Genomic DNA, 20,666 nt, shown 5'->3' with positions numbered 1-20,666 from the left:
CTCTCTCTCTCTCTCTATATATATATATATATATATATATATATATATATATATATATATAACAAGGAGGAAGCCCCAGTTATGCAAGGTTGGCTAGCCCCTTTAAATTTTGTTTGGGCATTCTCCATTGTTCTTTCCAAAAAATAGAAAGTGTTACATGGCAATGTTGTAATATTTTCAAGTTTATAACTCTGTCTCTCCATAACAAGGAAAACTAGGTTATCCATGGGGTTGGGCATTCTTTAGAATGCATGCTTAGTACATGACGGTTAAACATCTCATTCACATAAAAAAACACATATATCCTTGATCACCTTGGGCATGACTATATCCACAAACGGAGCAAAGAGCTGAATCAAACCATCATTGTCCAAGCTGAGAGGTTGGTATATCCAATATACAGATTTGTATCGTTGTGGTCCTTGCCAATTTCCCTATTGAATTTGAGGTGGCACTACCATTAGATGCACAGAACGGCCATTAGACTAAGCTGGGTTTCTGCTCCCACCTTATCCTACTCCAGCAATCGCCAATGTCGCAGTTCCAAAGCCACTTGACCTACCAGGCCCACCTTCACATCCCAACTCAAAGAGGAAGCTCTGGCACTCATCATCCATCTTCTTTCCAGTTGTTTTAACTAGGCAATCGAATGTCGGGTGCCCTCAATCCCCATTTATTTCTTTTGATACCTCAACAAGCATGGCAGACCTAAAAGGTAAAGTTTTTTTATTCAAGAAATTAAAAAAAAATCGGCCAGGGACACCACAGTCTCCCAGGAGGGTGCTGTCCCGCATTTGATATTCATCCTAGGCATCCTAAACGGGACCAAGGCATTAGATCATTCACTCGGTAGCCTGTCCATGCCGGGGTTTCTGCACAGACCCGTGCACCCACAGTCCATGTTGGTTGCTAATGCTACGGTAAACTATTCACACAGACTCTTGCATGTACCACTTCAAATCTCTAGATACAGATCCATATTAATATTCCCAATTTCAAGGTATTCACAAAAGCTTATTCAGGTAACACTTCAAATCTCCAGAAACATATCCATATAAATATTTCCCACTCAATTAAATATTCAAGTTCTTCCAAGTCTTTTGAAGTTGTGTATACATGGTGACCGTCAAATAATGGACATCTGCAAGTTTGAAAATTAAAGATATTTCATTCCATTTGCCTGGATATGAACTTCCAGATAATCAAGTTATGTAGCACATAAAGCGAAATAAAAGTGAAAAAAGTAACTAACTTGATAACATTAACGTTTCAGGGATAGCTCATGTGAACACCTTCCTACATCTGGTAACGGAGCAAGTTTTACATGTATTGAAACACACCCCGTTAAAAAAACAATCCCATTCCAGTATCATATTCAGACTAGTGCAAGGAGGCCACCAATGGCCCTCATCTTTTCTGATCTTTTCACCTAGAGTTCAACAACAGCCAGCTAGAGAAATAAACTGTGAAAACAAACTCATCGTTACCTCCGCTGCCACTTTGCCCATAGACCCGATGGCAAACTTCTCTGATTAGGTTACAGCAAGCCCTTCAGTGTGTCTCACTTCAGATTATGAATAGTATACAAAGTGACAATTGGAACCGGCAAGTCTTCACAGCTCAATAGTAACCACTATAGAATGTCTGAGGCGCTGCAGTAGACTGCTGAGCCGGAGCAAATGCTGGTACAGGCTGTGTGTATGTCTGAAATGTAAAATCACAAGCATGTCCAAGGTATTACTCCAACCATCCAATACTAGGTCTGAGTGTAACGATCATGGTGTAAGATTACTTCATGAAGGAACAAGAATTCCATACATCCCAACAAAAACGATCTGAGACCCGAGTCAACCTACTCAATCTAAACATGGTATACTTCAAACACAAAACTGGCATTGATTTATCACAAGCCACAAAGTTTCAAAAAGCAGTCTATCCTTGGTTTTTGTTCAAAATAAACAAACCTACAAAATTTTGCCCATTTGCTTAAAAGATCTATGTTAACTCTTTTTATAAGGCCTTAAGATGAAAATATAAATTGATAAAAATTTGAATGAAAAAGCTCAAAAGGATGAAACAGAAAAGAATATTTGTTTTTTTCCTGAAAGAACACAGTTATTTTATAGTTTTCTTTTTTGTAAATAGAATTATCACATCCACTTAATCAGGCATTTGTTACAGATTAAGAATTTAATGTGATTAGGGCATATTTGCAAAGTCATGGGCACTTTTATTTGCCAACAATTAAGCATTGAGCGCCATATGTGTAGATTAGCCTGTGAAACTGCTTGTGAGGCGAAGGAATAATTGATAGGAAACATGTTCTCGTGTAACAATTTGAACCGTTTCCCTATGAATAAATCACATGTATGCTAATGCCAAATTTCCCTATAGAACCACAGAACTCCCTGGAGGGAAGTGTTTCATGTGGTGATGAAATATACTGCTCCAAAGAACTACGTTCAAGTTGTGAGATGATAATGATGATCAGAGGCAGATATGATGGTACCTGAGAATATGCACCATAGGCAGCTTGCGGAAGAGCTGATACTGAAGGTTGAGGATGGACGTAACCATAACCAGCATAAGCAGCCTGTCATCAAAATATAGGGAGTAACCAAACAGAACCAAGAAGGAAGCACTTTGCAAGTAGAATTGGTTTAGTACAAACACAAAAAGTTTACTAGATCCTATTCGTCTTAAAGTATCACAGCCTCATACATCTGGATTCTGAAGAGATGGTCAGCAATGAAGTAGTCCACACCAAGCACCATTTCACCATAAGATGGATGGGTACAGAAATGCTGCCCCAGCACCTCAGAATGAGGAAACCCAATAAAAACTTAATCCTTTTCTTTAAAAGGAAATAAGAAATAAGCAAGACAAAAATGACTCTGGATCATCACTCAAAAAAAAAATTTCAAAAAACATCAAAAGCTGATGGCTACTACCAGAATGGAACTCCAATTCCGCCAGCTTTCGTGATTGGCTACCAACTAGAAGGAGAAGAAGAAACAAAAAAAAAAAGTGGGAAAAAGAAAAAAGGGAGACAACACTATTCACATGTCTCTTACTTGTGGAGCATAGCCAGGATGCCATTGTTGTGCCTGTGTATGTGATCCATGTGGCCAAACTTGAGATTGTGGACCATAACCAGCAACCCACTGCTGCTGAACATTTGGATAAGCACCCATTACAGATTGAACTGGTGAAGCCACTGCTGAAGCACCAGCATCTGTCTTTGCCAATTTTGTCCTGTCTGAATCTAAATAATCTTGGGCACATCGTTTTCTGGATTCTGATGTACTCTTCTGCTGTGAAAAGAGCTTGGTGTGCCTGTTCTCAGCCTTCTTAATTGCTTGGATGTCCCCGAAAAGGTCCAAGAACTACATGAAGTTGAACAAGAAGAGAAACGTGATATAGACGACACAAACTGGGTATGCTGCTCAAAAACCGTGTACTGATGAGAGCATTTCAATCATTTTGTTTGACAATGCAATGGTCAACAGAGTGATTTTTAGGAGTGTTCTTTAAAACAAAAACTAAAAAAGCAGGTTGCAGAATGTAACAATTGAAATCTTGGGTGGAATTTTGTAAATAGCTGATATTTTGGCAGTTTTTTGTAATTTTCTCTATATGTTATAGTGACAAACAAGTAAAAATTGCAAAAGTAATGGTTTCTCGCCCCTATAAAAACTTTTTGCTCAATGATGATTTGCTTTTAAAGACAAGGAAATGAGCAACCATATGAGAAATCCATCGTTCAATAAAACAATGAGTACAGAATATTTCCTGATACAAATGCAATTGCTTAGTCCTCACTCTTTCAAGCACAAGCTGACTAAAAAAAATTAAGACCAAGTGAGCTACCCCAGTATTCAAGGAGGAACAACTAGTCTCTTCAAGATAAAACATCATTCAGGCAATCTACTTCCCACAGAACAGGTATATATAGTAGCAGTCACAGGAAGCAGATACTACCTCAAGAAATATGCTGGATAAGTCCTCTCTGTCGGAAGCACTTATTAAATTGGTATTGTCAGGGTTTGGAGTTATAAACTTCTCTACAAGTGAATCCAAATAGTCTGCCCGCCTGGGAATAGATTGAATAGACTCCAGATGGATAATGCCCTATACACAAACAAAAAGGTAGTGGATCAATTTCGTGAATCGCACAAAAGGATGAACTCAGTTCTCTAAGTTAAATAAGCAGCAAGCTGGACTAAGTCAAGCAATAAGACAACCTCCAAAAGTGGCTTTGACAGAGGAACCCGCTCAAGGTATCCACTTAGAACCTCCCTAGCTTTCTCCACATTGCCAGCAACCTGCACGATGATACATAAATAGCAGCAAAGATAACAAACATAACATTAATACAGATGATACACCATTAGAACTTGATCCATACAGATGAATAAAAAAGCAATAAAAAATATTGACAACTAAAGCGTGTTTAGATGACATTTTTTAAAAAACAGTTTTTTGTGAGTAATTTTCTAAAAATACATTTTCAAAATGTATTTTGAAAATAGCATTTTTTCATGAAATGGTGTTTTGATGGTTAAACTGTAACTTTTAGTTTCTAAAAGCACAGCATCTTCTTCATCATTCTTCTTCTCGTTTCACCATAATATAGATGGTTTCTAAAAGCACAGCATCATGTTTTTTTCATCTCACATCAACATCATCTCTCTCCATACACACTCACACATTCGCCCCACCATTGCAAGCACTAAGCAACGAACAGCAAAGCCACAACTGCTTTCTGGTATTCTATGGCCAGGAAATGACCCAAAAACAAACTGACAAGCCTGGTTCTTCAAGACATTTTGCAGCTAATGGATTGATGAAGAATAAAGGATCGTTCCTGCATATCAAAGGTAGTCTTACAGCAGGATCATGCTTCAAGACATTTTTCATACACTCGTTTTTTTTTTTATATTATGGCCAGTAGTCTTACAGCAGGATCATCTGCACAGTTGTCCAGCTATGGACACATTGGAAAATGGTGGCAAGTAGTTTGACAATGTTATGCACCACGAACACATCATTTTTCAGTGATCCAATGTTTCGGTGAATGATGGTAGAGATGTTAGGTAAGAAGAGAGGTAGTGAAGCTTTATTTGATGCTTAAAGTATGAAAAAAAAAGAAAGGAGAAGGTTCCAAAAACAAGCAACAACAACAACAACTACGCCTTCATCCCAAAACAATTGGAGTCGGCGATATGAACCAAAAAAGAAAATCATTCTGGGTCTTCCACATGAATCCTTCTCCTCCAATCATTTCTATCCAATGCCATGTCCTCGGTGAGGTTCCAAAAACAAGCATTATTTAATAAAATATATATACAAAAACAGTTTTGAAAGAATAGCTCCTTGCTACTTTTTTTTTTACAAACATCATTATAGGGTCACCAAATGCAATAAAAAATGCCTTTTGGGGAAGGCTGTCAGCTAAACACATCCATCTACCTTCATAATGATGCATGGAAAAACTTTGATTACCAAACTTATCTACTTTATTGGCATCAAAACAAAACCAAATTTCCCCTTTCTAAACATGTACAACTGTACACAGTTACCTAAGAACCCAAAAGGAAAAAGGAAAAGCACTCAAAAGCATAAGAAAAGAAACTGATCTTAAATGAGAAAAATAAATACTATTGAATAGTTGAACCAAATGCAGTTGACCAAAATAACCAGTGATTTTTGGATTACAAACACCACAAAGCTATTATTAAAAAAATCAACATAAAGTTATTTCTCAACAAGAAATTTCTCCACTATAGCTCAGTAAGAAAGGCTGAAATTAGCTTCTAGTGATGGAAATGAAAGGTTTGAAAAGAAATAACCATCTAAACCGCTCACTAAAAACTAATAATGGGATACATGCATCAAGAACAAAAGTTATGCCAATAAATAAATATTTCTTCAAAAACAAAAAAGGTCCTAGCTTTTTCATTAAAAGACCAGCCTTCAAATTTTCATCAATGAAAGCATTACAACCAAAACCAAACAATAAATGAATAACCAAATAATTATGCACTTTCTTGGGGACACCAAAAAAATTAAGTTGATGCAAGAAAAAGAAAAGAAAAAGCTTGCACATCTATCTGAGGCTCTGAGCAAGAAAATTGATAGGTAACAAGAAGTCATCTAATTGAATCAAGATCTAGCAAAATAGCGACAAAATTTGCAGAGCATCCAACTATGAGATAAGAAGTACCACAAATAGGTAAGGATTCAAATACTGAAAGAAAAACACCTAAAAATTACGAGTTATTAACTTATTGTTGGGTGAATCTCCATATCCACCCACAGAAAAAATACCAACAGCATAAGACACAAATAACTAGCAAAATCATGAGAAAGGCACCCAAGTTGGTATAAGAATGTAAGAAGACACCAGCCCAAGAGCCCTACATGGCTAAGCCACCCATCTCAGAGCAACTGGGCACGATTATATGTCAGAGTTCAGTTCTTTTTATGCAATAGAAAAATGAAACATTGACCAAAAGTAGGTCTGAAAATTTAATCCTAACATCTGGTTGCCACCATCTGTAATATAACAAAACTCCCAAAAACGACGCATTGAACTTGGATTTTGGGTTTATTTTAGGCAACTACATTACAGATCTTTAAGCAATTAATTATCCTCCACAAATAAACAAACATAAAAAAATATGATCAAGTATGTGCAACATACCAGATACAGAAACCTGGAGTACAGAACAAGTAGCACTGGTAGCATCCGAGACTGCTCATTTCCTTGTTCAGTAGCAATGGCCTCCTCATACACAGAAAAAGCAGCTTCTGGATGGCCCTGAAAATCCAAATTACAAATAAGAGACACCTACCATTGCCAGAACTCAAGTAACAAATAGAAAAATCATTACCAGCCTATATTCCATGTTTGCATGTTTAACTATAGCCTCAAGTAGACCTGGCGCAATTTCTGAATGTATAAGATGGTATTCAGCACGTGCGCCTGCTATATCCCCATGATGTTCTTTAAATCTAGCAGCAACTAAATGAATCTCGGGTTGTCTCTGTAGAGGATATTTCATAATGAACCATAAGCAGTACAGGAAAAAGCAGCAGGAAGAAGTATAAAACAGAACATCACACAATAAGCCAGCAAGAGGAGCCAGTAACCTTATTCAAACACAGTCAGGACTAACAAAAGACAAGAAATGCATGTGGTAGCCCGTTGTTGTTCATTATTGACAGGTCTAATCCATCACACATTTTATGAAAACAAAACTTCACGACATGATGCCAACATACTCAAAATCCTACAAATAGTTATGAACCTCAATGTATCACAATAATCTAAGCTAGTGGCAATGCCTTATTCAAAAATTTAAGCTACAAAATGCACATTAACACTATATCAAAAATAATAATAAAATACCTTTACAAAAACTTGAGCAGCCCGAGCAAGAGCATTGTTTGCCAGCTCCATGCTTCCACTGGACTCCATGCATAAAACATATCGTATCCAAAATTCAGGGTAATTAGCACAAGCAATAAGGCATCTCTCATATAACTTTACGACCTGAGCACATCAAAGGAAATAAGGTAAGTTCCAAGGCTGTAAAGATTGCATATACAGAAAACTTTTGACAAAGTAATATAAAGATCGGCTTCTAAGAATAATTACCAAGAAACCAAATTCCAAATGTAACAACCACAGCAAACACGACATAAATATTGTTATTTACAAGGGAAGAATTATCTAAGAGGTTATATCCATAAGACGTAGGCAACACTCCCATCTTTTTGTACCAGAAAAAACCCTACTGAGGTATTGCCAAAGCCGGTAGCTATAACTATGAATGAAAAAGGACCATCTAAAAGCTGAAATCTGAAAAAATACCAACTCTATTGGAAAATGTAAGATAGATGAAAAAGCAACCAATATACACGTAAAACATGGCAAAGTCAGCCAAATTAGAACAGAAAAGAGTATGAAGAAATCAAAAGAAAAGCCAAGCAAAATGTGAGATTGAAAACCAAATCTCAGTTAGAAAAATATCAACCATGCAGGTGACTCCTAAAGTCACAAGTGACAACTCTGAAAACCACTGTGCATGAAAGGACTTACTAAGGCACCACCAGATGACAAGCATCAACTCAACTATATCTTGATTCAGTTATATATTGGGAACTTAGTTGGATAGAATTTCGACACTAACCCAGCTGTCCAACCCCAAGGTCCATCTGTAGGATCACTGAGCTAAGTCAATTTTCAGTTCATCCAATTCAGGGACTGGGAACTTGGCCATAACTTGTCTGTGCTGAATTCAACTTAAGGGTACAAAGAAACCAAATCACATTAAGGGCATGCGAATTGTGAGCCAACATCACTGAATAAAATTTGGATGCTGCTGTCATAATGATGCACATCATATGTTAGATCTTCATCTAAACTTCTACCAATTTCGATACCCTAATTATGTAGAACTTATTCAATAGAAAAATGGTGGATTTGACAGAATTTCAGGAATAATGAGCTCTAAGAGGAGATAGCAACACCAATGCAAAATTCCATATATCTTTTTTTGTGGAATAAAGATCTATGAGGATAGAACTACTGACCAATATAACTTTGGAATGATAGCTTTGAATTCTAAATTTTCAATCATTTTCAATGTATTCCTAATTAGAAATCAGTGGATTTGAGATTGACTCACTTAAAACTTTGATAGTTTTTACTTCTTAAATACTGTATTTTGTATAAGTGACAGTCTCAAGACCAAATATTTGACAGCCGACACTTTTTACTCAAGTTCAATCCCTCAATACAGCACCAAGTGATCCAATTATAATTAAATTTCCAAGCAAATGCTTGCCACATTGCAACCAGGAATGGTAATTCAATCTCCCAACAATGTGTAAAAGTTACAATCAAGGCTTCTCATGCCCTTGTAATATTGCAGTTGTACTACATGGTGGTTGTTTCTGCTGTACAGTGTTGCAGTCTTGTAGCAGACACAAAAGTCTCATAGTTTTCATAGATGTGACCTATTGCCCTTCAGAGTTTTAAATATATCATATTTGACTAGTTGGCATATACTTTATGTTATTTTTTTAATTTTTTAAATGGTTCCATAACTTTTCCTAATTTATAGGCTAGCTTGACCATTTTGATAATACACTTTTATTTCTGCTAATGATTTTTATACTTTAATGGAATGCAATTAACATAGATAAAAACAAGAAAACCCTGACTGATGTAACCTAATTAAGCTGCAGATTATGAATCAATGACAAATTATACAATCCACTTTTTCATTGACACTGCTGGTAACAGCCAGAATATATAAGTTCTGCCGATGAAGCTGGCCCAGATCAATGAAGAAAAATTGGTGGTAGTAAGTAGTAATGATCACATAGCACTCAGCATCGACAACGGTTAGATTTTGTGCACGTGCAGGACAGTAATATGAGAGAGAGAGAGGCACTTAAAGGTTATACGACGACTAAGTCACAGGGATTTGGCTAACAGGGTGCCGCACCTGTGTCGACGCGACTCGATGCGGGTGCGGCACAGGGTGCGGTCAACCCGACCCTGGTGCGTTGACCGCACCCAAGGTCATTTGTGTCCAATTTTTTTATTAAAAAAAATTTGTTCTAGGGGGCGCTGCCCCCTAGAGACCCCCCATCCGCTGACCGCGCAGCGGGACCCACGCCAGGGGGAGCCCCTGGACCCCCCTTTCTGCAAGGGCAAAAACTTTGAATCAGGCTCCACAACTCATCAGCTCGACCCCTCCTCTCCCCTGCACAAAGAGGGCGCAGGGAGGGGAATCGTCCCCTCCCCTGCACAAATTATATATATATATATATATAATCTTTTTTTTTGCCTCACCCCCGCACCCGCACCCATGTGACATAGTTATACGATATAGAGATGGAATACCTTGTTAAAGTCATCCCCTGTTTCAATGAAGTCAAGGTAGTTATGCCAATTGCTGAGCTGATGATCGTCGAGGGGCCTTATATGGAAGTATGGTCGCCTAATAGCTGTTTCAAAATCATGGATCTTAGCATCATATTCTTTTGCTTTCTTATACATTTCTTCCCTAATACCAATATACTTCTCCAACTCCTCTGCCTCTGTTAAACCTGCACTTACAGATTTGAGAGATAGGTCCACCCCATCAACAGGACCCTCAATGTCAACTCCTTGATCATTTGTCCTCAGGTTCGCAGATAACATGGCACCAGCTTCTTCTGCAGTTCGTATCTCAGATAAGGGACGACTTCCAGCCAATTCCTTAAAGCTGTAAATTTCAAGAGCTATCGGTCAAAGACTAAAATCGTGTGCAAGAGAAAACGGAAAAAAAATAACTGCAACTGAAGACATTCACATGACAAAGCTTGCAGATGGAAATCGTGAAACCCAAAGCCAAAAGAATGTATGAACCCAGTCCTAACACATGCACACAATACACTTGCACTGCTGCACATGCACACATGTGCATACACAAGTGCAACAGGAGAAATTGAACACCATTTTAGAAATTAGAACAAGAATTCAACAAATCTGCTCAATGAATACTTCTAATTCCGAGAGCTCTCAATGAGAAGACATGTAAGTCATAATAAGATAATGTAGGAGCAATTTCAGGAACCAGTTATAGCAGAAATGAGAAACTTCAACAGCTCAGTCCATGTTCTACCACATGAGCATCCTTCTCTCTTTACCAGTGCCCTGAACATGTATCATGCTTGACACTTTGTAGGACACAAGGCAGATACTTCAAAAAAGGTACTTCAAAGCTTTCCCAGAGATCACAGGCAAGCACATAAGCTATGATGGATGGATACAGACGCAAGTGAGATACATAACTTTTGGAAAAGCAAGGCAAGGGATGTCACTCAAAAGAAAAAACATATCCCCACATAGATTATGCACTTTCAAGTGTATTTGTTAGCCACAAAATCTTTGAGCTATAACTCTTAATATTTTACCATAGCAACAATTCATGCTTCAAATTTTGAACTTACCATGTCTCCTCGTCCTAGTTTTACAAAACAAACCATTGTACTACCACACAACCCACACACATTTCCTGCCATATCTATGGAAGCACCCATGTGAATAGACTCATTGAAAGATGCAAAATACAGTATAGGGACAGGTTTTCCTACACACAAAAGCACCATGCCATATCTACCATAGCAAAGGACACTTATAAAAGACACAGAAAGGTGAAAGGATGTGCCTTGTTCATCTGAGTGTGTTTACAGCTTAATATGAGGGCTAAGGCCACTACAACCAAGGCTTATGCCACACTTCCAAAGGGCTACACGCTTGACACATGGCTCAAGGCTTAGCCTCTTGAAGTTGTTTAAGCCTTATCAAACCTTATTGTCTGGATTTACTTTTCAGAAATTGCTCATCTACCTAGTTCTGAACCACATCAGTGATATCACAAATTATTTAGTGAAAAAAGCAACAAAGCACTGAGGAGAGACCCAGGCGCTAAACCAATCCACAGGTGTTATGTGAGTGCCTAAAAAGAGGAAATTAAAGTGATAATATTTATTTTTATACATTTGTTAACAAGGTCTGCTATTATAGCTGTTTTTATAATTTTTCAAAAGGTCATATCACACTTTAGATTTTGACAGAAATTTATTTCAAAATCAGTTTATTTAGGTTACCAGGAGCCGACTAGCACTTTTGACTGCACAGACTACACCTTGCCTTCAACACCAACTATTTAAAGTACTGGTTGTATCATAAATTAGATAAAAGATTATGGTTATGAATGAGACTAAAAAATAACTCTTCAATCACCAACACCAACAGTATCAACTAAAAAGTTGATCTGAAATAAAGTAACCAAATATTTAATCCAAAAAAAATACTGATTCAGAAATTCAACATTTGAAATATTTGCTTTATCCAATGTTTAGGCAAACATTTCTGAGCACCAAAAAGGAAAAAAAGTGAACAGAAAAAAAAACATTGTAAACAAATATGGTTCAACTAAGGAGGAAGGAGAACAGCAAATAAAAGAATGTACTAAAATTGGAAATTTTCCATGAACGTTTTTCTCTGCTTTTTTTCCTTGAGAGCAGACTGAGGAACTTCAATTAAAACCATTGAGAAGCATTAGAAATGACTTTTTTGACAACCAAATTAGAATCAAATGATTAAAGTTTTCATGAAAAAACAGTGCTTGTTACTAGTCCTTCAAAGAGGGCAACGGCCTTGTGCATATGTCAATGTCAATGCAACAGATAATCAACTAGAAACAATAAAACAAGATAGCAACATGTCAACAGCAGCTGAATAAGACAGATGGACTTAGTAAAAATATATATAGACAGAAAATAGCAACTTGGATTTGCATGTTTATATTTCTATAGAAAAAATATGTGTGAAGTGAAAGGTGGTACTATAATCACCTGTTAAAATAGCGGTCAAGTTGCTGAATGGGATGCTCAAGTATCCTTGTGTAGATAATAGCAAGGTTCATCCACTCCTGCTGTGAATATTCATACTCTATATACTTGTCCCAGAGAGGATATGAAAGGTAGTCTGTTCCAACATATGTCAATCCTCGCTCAAAGAGCCTGAAAGACCATGATAACCAAGCGACAAGATTATGATAAATGCACATATGTACTATGTAGTACCATGTAGAAGCCATCCACAATAGGGGAAATCAATGCTTCTATGCACCATTATGTTGAATAAGAAGGAAAATCACTTTAACAGCACTGGACACTTCCAAACTTAGGCACAAATATGCTGCATTTACCTTCCTGAAAAAACCATACAATGTCCGTGAAATGGAGCAAGGCATAGAGGCCATCTTAGCCATTAACTGCGCGAGAGCTTTCCAGCAGCATTTCGGTATTGTTGCACCCATGATAGCCTCAAGAGTGTCAAAGTTAAAGACAGCAGAATTTCATAGAGAACTAGGGGACTACTACATAGACCTTTTGGAAAAAATAAAGAGCTGAATGGGGTAATAAGGTCATAATGCAAAAAACAAATGAAATGAAACAGAAACAGCTACAATGTGTAGAAGCACTCCTGGGGGTATGCACATTAGAACTACAAATGGTTTCTAATGTGCAACCTACACAAACCTTTTCCTCCGTGTACATGATGTATCTTTGCTGCGGGCATACCAGAAAAGGTTAGAGAAACAATACAAAGACCATAACCATTTTCCATCACCATGAAAAGTGGACCATGCCTCTTCAAACAGCAACAATATATTTTGGAACTTAATTTATTTCCTAAAAGCTATTAGGTACCTGCGGATGGTATCTGGATCTTCATATGTTGATATTGCAAATGTACAATAATGCAACCAAATGTCTACAGAATATGTCACAGCTAGAATTGCCCTCTCATACACCTCCACAATTTTGTCAACAGTGCCGAACCGTGCCTCATGATCTGCATACTTCTTCCAATAGCCATAACACAGTGGAAACTCGGCCAAGAATGCATCATAAACCTTACGGATTTTCAGCAAGTTATCCTGCAAAAGAGGGAGAGGTATTGCTTTTAGATAAGATCATGAAATCCAGACTGAAGATTCATGATTCCAAGTCATCAGGGATGCAGAAAATTGAAGTGGAAAAAGAATTTAGAGAACATAAATAATGAAGAACTCTATAGTAATATAGAAAGTATGAAACCAGCAATCAGAAATAAACAAGTCAATAAACAGGTAAACACTGCATAAGATTTTTATAGACCATTCAAAACATAATCTGAGAACAAGATAGCGAAACATTTGCACAAACAGCAAAACATACACCAGATTTTTTTTCCATGGAGTAAATGAACACTGAATATAGAAGCAAAACCATGACGTAATTCGAGACAAGAGATGTTGTAGACTAAAAGAAAGTTCATTCAACGTCTTTGAGAAGTGAAGTAGATGACACAGTGAGAGCATTCTGCAGACCATAAGGCTAGTGACTTCACTGGCCTCAATCAGCAGTTTCATATATGGCAAGTGATGCCTTTAATCAAGCTTTCCTTCTGCAGTGGTGGTGAATCTTATAATGAGAGTGTCTGTGGATAAACAGGAAGACTGATGGGATCCTATGTTCCATAGTCTCTGGAGTGATTGAAGGTAGTGGAAAAAGTGCAATGCTGATCTGCAGACCACCATATCAAACCAAATGAGAAAACTTACAAGTTACAAGTGATTCCATGTGCAAGGCCTCTTGATGACAATGAAAATGTTGATATTTACTAGTGTACAAGCTCTCCTGAAAATTGATCGTTAGATTCTGGTTCTCATCAAGTTTCACAAGCTGAATAACATAAAGAAAGAAATATCTTATATGTGTCTTCATCCGTGTGTGCAAGATTTCAATCAAAAGCTATGGGTAATCATTATGCCTGCATAATCATTTGTATTGCTACCTAATCTTATAAAAATGTACGTTAAGCAGTTGCATGAATCAGGATAGCGTTCTGCTTCAAGTAGTTTAAAAATGTGCAAATTCGAGCTATCGACAAAACATACTTTGCGAAGGAACTGGCCACAGCTATCTCGAAGGCTTATGTAGCACCTGAAGCTTCTCATTCCAAAAAGCACCATTTTGACCAACTATTCACACATTTGAATGTCCCAATAAGAGTTTCCATTGTGAAGTTAAAAGGCTTCAGCCCTAGGAGGCTAAAGAAACCCATGAACAAACAAGGAGAAGTACACAACCGGTTCTATAGGACATAGTGGTGATTTTTGCAGTATAAACATAAATTACTTGAGCAGAAAATCTACCTACAGTAACAGACAAAATAACAAGCTAAAGAGTCCTTTCTCGTTAACATGATGCGAGAACACAATGCAATACCTCAGCAACCTTCTCAATCTCCTGAATTAGACCAGTCCATGAATTGAAGTCCAATGAATTAGCTTTCACTATGGTCCATAGTCGATCTTCTTCTGTTGAAATTGCTGACATTGAAGAAAAATACGCAATCAGAGACACCAGAACAGAAGTAAATTGCAACGTAATTGCTGACAATGAAAAATCATGTAATAAAAAATAACACCGCAGAAGTAAATGGCAAAGTAGGACTTGCTAGCTAGAAAACATGGAAAAAAATGCTAAGGACTAAGTTCCACATAACCACATTATCTGAAGCATAGACTTGCTCAAAACCCCTAAACAAGAAAGCATGGCCATAAAATAATAGTGCAGCCAGCATGATATAGTGTTAATCCTTGCAGATCCAGCATAACAAACAATAAAATAATTGAACACGATTTGGAAAAACAAAGGCACGTAACAAAGATATCTGAAGATTGTTAACAGTAAATACCAGGAGTCTCCTCAAACTGTTGACATGTGGCTGTCGCCTCCATTGAGCCATTCCCATTCTCGCCACCAAGGAGGTCTTCAGTTTGGTAATTCCTTGTTTCGCCTACACTGTTGCCATTTTCAGAACCATAAGAAGCATCGTGTGCACGATCCACTATGGAATTATCCTGGCACCTGGTCAGCCCTTCAGTGGCAGTGCCAGCAGGATAAGCAGAATTAGATGGAGCTTGATGCATTACAGAGTCCGCGCTAAAAGAGCTTCCGGATAAATAGGATGCTACTTGAAGCCCGGAAACAAGCTGGGCAGCTGAATTCTCATCTCCAACATTACTGGGACATGCACTTTCATCAGGTATGGATTCTGCAGCGGCATGTTCTGAGGGAGAATAATCAATGGTTGTTGCAAATTGATTGTGTGGGTGTTGGTGCTCAGCATCGCCCATTGTTGGTATTTGTCTCTGAACCAAATTCATGAATACATCAACAGGTCAAACATAAGCAAAGGAAACTTAAAAGGGAAAAAACCAAAACCTACTAGAAAATGGGGGCATTCACCATAGACTGCATCATCTACGCACGAAAGAAAGAACAAGCAACGCTGAAAGAAAGACGAAAAAACAGAGAATTAGATAAAGAGGCCAGAGCCAATGAACTTAGAGCCCAAACAAGTTTTCAGTATGAAAAAAAGGGATTGTCCTCAAATCCAAACGATTCATACACGCCAATTCACACTCATGCAATCGGACAAGCTCCGTTGATCGCCGTTTACTCGTAGATCAACCACCGCCGAATCGATTCAGACAATTTCCCGGTCCCCAGCAAACACATCCCCAACGGCACTAAATGAACAAACATACACGGTTACACGCTTTACACTCGCTAAAACAAAACCCAAAGGTAACAACAATTACGGTTTTCCTAAAAGAGCAAGCAAACAGCAAAACAACCGAAGCGTCCAAGTGGGTCGTGAAGAGCACAGAACGACTCCGAGCTCAACAAATATGCGTGGTTTTGACTATTTCCTGTGGAGAATCTATCTGAGGCATTCTGAATAAATAAAAAATCAAGCGCAAAGATGAAAATCCTAACCCTAGAACAAATAGACTAAAGAAGCAGAAAAAAAAAAGGAAGGTGGAGACGATACTCACCAAAAAGAAGAATCCTAAGAACTCGGGAACGGACGGAAGACGTGGATCTAGAGTTTCTTCTGAAACAGGCGCCGAGAAAGAGGGAGAGAGAAAAGAGATACAGAGGGATCGGTAAAGAGACGAACAGAGTGACAGGGAACAGAAAAGAGTCGAAAAACGTTCGCTTTTTTTGCGGGAGAGGGGAGGGATAGGGCAATCCAGTTTTGGCATACCTATATAAGTTAACATGGGTATATATCGGATCGGTATAATCGGGTTGGGTATTTAATAGATTCAATTTTTTAATCGGGTATAAAAACTAGACCCGGTCAATTTTGATATCTGTCCGGGTTTGGGTTTGGGTTTGGGTTTGGGTTTGGGTTTGGGTTTGGGTATGATCGATCAAGTTTTAGCTCGAGTCTTGATATGAATTGGATTTTTAGACATGCCCACAAGGGCTCCGCTCATCCAGTAGGGGCGACTTGTGAACGTCACCAAGTTGATAGGACGTCACAACTTCGAAATTCATGGGTGGCGTCTCTTGCTGCAAGGTCTAAACTGGGAGTAATCTCCCGTGGGCAGAAGGGACCACAGTCAAGGTGCAGTCGGTGATACAGGTTTTACCTTGAATTATCCCAAAAAAATAGTTTTTTAAACATAATTACCTACCATTAGAAATATATGTAAATCATTGAAATCAACTATGCATTAACTATTATAAATAATGCTAAAATATGAATAAATTTTGATACCACCCAACTATTTTAAGTTGAAATAAAAAGACATCGATGGTATCTCATATTCAAAATGTATCGGATCGGTTTACTTATGAAACAGATTTGGGTACATAATCAGTTCCCGTCGAATCAAGAATAAAGCATGTTCGACTGCATAATCGAGTGAGATTTGGGTCTGTTCGATTTTACATTATGGGGAACCATTTGGGTTGGGTACAAAAAGCATATTGGGTCCAATAGGGTTCGGGTCTTATTTTAAATACTCAAATCCAACCTGTTTTTATTATGGGTCTATATTTTAGATATGATCCAAACAAAAATATGGGTCGGATTGGGTACCTGTCAAAAAAAGAGTCAGGTCGAGTACCTGGTAAAAATCATGACACAAACCCATCCTGCATATTGCTCGGGTCAAGAAACTCGAATATTATAGGGGTCAGCACTTTCTATTCTCATACCTGGGAGTTTGGGTTTGGGTTCAGGTACCAGATACAATTTTGACCCACGAGTGGAGTTTAGAGTTTGGACGTCCTGTTAAGGGCTGAGAGGTGTTGCCTTGATCGTAGACCTGAGCCGGTCTTTGCTGTATAACTAAGAGTACCCCACCTGATCCTAGTATTATATATATATATATATATATATATATATATATATATATATATATATATATATATATTCTAAAATTAAGTGGGTTTAGGTTTAGGATTTTGTTTTGGTGACCCAAAAAAACTAGAACCCAATAGTTAGTTATATGGGCAGGTCCGGGTCAACCTGACCCAACCTTTTTTTATATAAAAAAAAATAACAAACGCCCACTTTTTGTTTGTTTGCTTCTTATTGTGTTTTATAGCGTCACCCACCAAGGGGTCTCTTAACTCTTAAGTGATCCCTTGCATATCATAACTAATCACAATACGCGAAGAACCTTGCCCTAAGAGATGGTCCCCTAGACCACATCACTCAGACCTACAATGTCGACCCCGGACTCATCCTTTGCTTGACAGAAAGAGACCACTAAGAACTCCCAAGAGGGAGAGTCTGCCCATGTGCATACTCCCCCTTCTCCGGCCGAAGGGCCGAGCCCTGCGATGAATCTAGGCCAGACCCGGCACCACTCTCGCCAAATATCTTACATTAACTGCCTCCCCCTGCCAAGAGTCCACCCACACGTCGGACCTTGCAGGATGCACTTTGAGCAAAAATATGGTGTAAGGTCACCCTCATGGCTAATCAATGACCACCACCACCACCACCACTTGGAGATAAGTATCTCGTTGCTTAATGATAGGGGTGTGACCCCCCAAACCCCCTCTCTAAGTTGACTTAGTAACACACGACCAAGCAACCAAAGTTATGTTAGATTGCTCACTGTCCACGGACTACAAGCACGAGCTTCTCAAGCTGCTTATCAGTTTTTTCAGGCAATTTTTGAACTGTCATGAAGTGGGAAGTGATGGCTGACAACTAATTTAATCATAGTGAGCCAGCCCGTTCGGGACAAGCACTTACCTCGCTAGGACTGCAGTCAGGCCTGCACACGATCCAAGACAGGCGACCATAGAGGAGCACAAACCATTTTGTCATCCAGCAGTAGGTCGAGGTATGAAATAAGTACTCTCCCCACCGTGCACCCAAAGAGGTGTGAGGCTGCATAGATGCGCCCTGGATTAGTATTAAAGTCAAACACCTCACTCTTGGGCATTGTTCTGTCAATCACAAATGACCTTCGTGGCTATGTTTCACGGAGAGTCTCACCCGTTGAAGAGAAAGGTGGGCCCACTCTCTTTCTAACGGGTGAAACTGCCTAGGTGAGGGCCAACTTACCAACTCTCTTATTTAAGTAAGGGATGGCTTACTCACCGGAGATAGCAGATCGTGTGAGAGTAAACCCCTCCTGAAAAAAGGTCATAAATACCTCCATTTAATCCTCCTGACTCTTCAATCCTACAATGGTATTAGAGCGCAGGCTTTTGTTGCGTGCAAAGTCTCATATGCGAAAAACACCATCTTCTTCACCACTCAAGGAGCTCGAGGCCATCAATCGTTGTTGGTAGTTTAGTCGGACACCATAAATCAAAATCGGGAATCATTAGAGAGGTTAGTGTTTCTGTTTATAAGGCTTATCAAACGGGTCACCGAATTCTGACGATCCTTGTCTCTGCATTTACACAAAAACATAAAGGGGAACATACCTTTAAATCGGGTCTGCCCATGACAGTGAAAAAAAAATCAGGGTTTTTTTCCCGATTTTGGGAAAACCCCTGCAAGAAAAAATGTTTCATTCATTTTTTGACTTTATTTTTATATAAATTTAAAAAAAATAGACCCCGAATCAGGGTCTACGGCCATTCTCTAGAAAGTGGAGAGTGAAATAAAAAAGAACACAAACCACATCTAGAGTCTGCGACAGACATCAGAGGGTCATCAGAGTTTTTTTTTAAAGGTCCTTGAACACTGACAATGATTATTTAAACAAAAGAAAAAGGAGAAAAAAAAAAAAAGAACGCAGACTCTGGATCGAGGCTTACATCAATGTATAAGAAATTAGAAGGTCACAAAAAAAAAAAATGAAAACAGAAGTTCACTAAAAAACTTTTAAGGAGGTCACTGGCATCGGGCGACCTCGATACATAACTAAGAAAACAACAAAAAAGGGGTTAACCTTTTTTGCAGTCGCCAGTTTATTAACACATTTTTTTTCTGTTGTTTGGTGAGCAATCTGACAAAGCAATCAAACAAAAAAAAGGGGGTTTATTGCACGAAGGGGTAACCTAAAAAAGTTTTTTTCCAATCTCCGACGAACAAGATCACTCCAACGACCTTTAGGCAGCACCTTCACCCTCTAGTAAAGGGGGCGCATATCGCTTCGAATTTATTTTTTTCTCAGCAAGATTGACCTTTGAGGTATTTTTTCTCATTCTGTCTGCAAGAAAAAATAAACAAACAAACAAATAGCGGCATCCGATCTTTTCTTCTTGTTCAGTCTAGAAAAAGGGGGCGGGGATCGCAGGCATCCTACAACCTCGTTACATAAAAACAAAAACAAATAAGATTACCTGAATTTTTTTTAGCTACCATCATCCCTATTTTTCCATGTTTTACCTCGCCGATTGAATTTTTTTTTTTTTGAAAAAAAAAAGGATAACCATTTTTTTTTCGTCGACGGCTTATTACCGCAGCCAAATACCTTCATTTTCTGGCGACCAATCCGGCAAGGAGATCGAACCAACTGATCAGATTTCTCCATCGTCGACTGAAGAAAAAAAATCTTTTACAACACCAAACTACCATAAGCTTTCTTTGGAAGCTTCTGGTTTCTCAAATCATCAAGCGTTCTTACATGATTTTAAATGTGAAATTACTATTGAGTCCCTAGTCTTTTCCAAAAAAAATCAGTCATATCTCTACCAGGTGATATTACCATTTGACTGAAGTGTTTTTTAGTGTTATCAGTCAAGTCCCTGGTAAGTTAAATTATTTTTTT

At 38.3% G+C, this 20,666-nt stretch overlaps 1 protein-coding gene across 7 annotated transcripts; it reads right to left on the bottom strand.

Annotated features, from left to right (window-relative positions):
• Positions 1–948: 948 nt before the first annotated feature.
• On the bottom strand, positions 949–20,439 carry LOC149821872 (pre-mRNA-processing factor 39-1-like). Of its 7 annotated transcripts, none has more exons than XR_016426045.1 (17): positions 16,467–16,652; positions 16,037–16,157; positions 15,854–15,916; positions 15,320–15,776; positions 14,848–14,951; positions 13,285–13,514; positions 12,424–12,591; positions 9,923–10,286; positions 7,415–7,558; positions 6,897–7,049; positions 6,707–6,823; positions 4,245–4,325; positions 3,982–4,131; positions 3,075–3,386; positions 2,510–2,593; positions 1,488–1,704; positions 949–1,141 (listed from the first exon to the last, which is right to left on the bottom strand). XR_016426045.1 is itself a non-coding variant. In XM_089981084.1 (15 exons), the coding sequence occupies exons 1-15, from the start codon at positions 20,427–20,429 to the stop codon at positions 1,621–1,623; spliced, it is 2,571 nt and encodes an 856-aa protein (XP_089837210.1). In that variant the 5' UTR covers positions 20,430–20,439; the 3' UTR covers positions 1,233–1,620. The 7 variants fall into 7 exon arrangements, 1 of the variants encoding a protein (XP_089837210.1); XR_016426046.1 differs by having other exon boundaries at positions 15,874–15,916; XR_016426044.1 differs by lacking the exons at positions 16,037–16,157; positions 16,467–16,652 and adding an exon at positions 20,370–20,439.
• Between the last annotated feature and the right edge of the window lie 227 nt (positions 20,440–20,666).

The sequence above is a fragment of the Nuphar pumila genome, chromosome 11, assembly GCF_984573655.1.
Source record: "Nuphar pumila chromosome 11, dmNupPumi1.hap1.1, whole genome shotgun sequence".
NCBI classification, from domain to species: Eukaryota; Viridiplantae; Streptophyta; class Magnoliopsida; order Nymphaeales; family Nymphaeaceae; genus Nuphar; species Nuphar pumila.
This window is presented reverse-complemented; position numbering and strand designations above follow the sequence as displayed.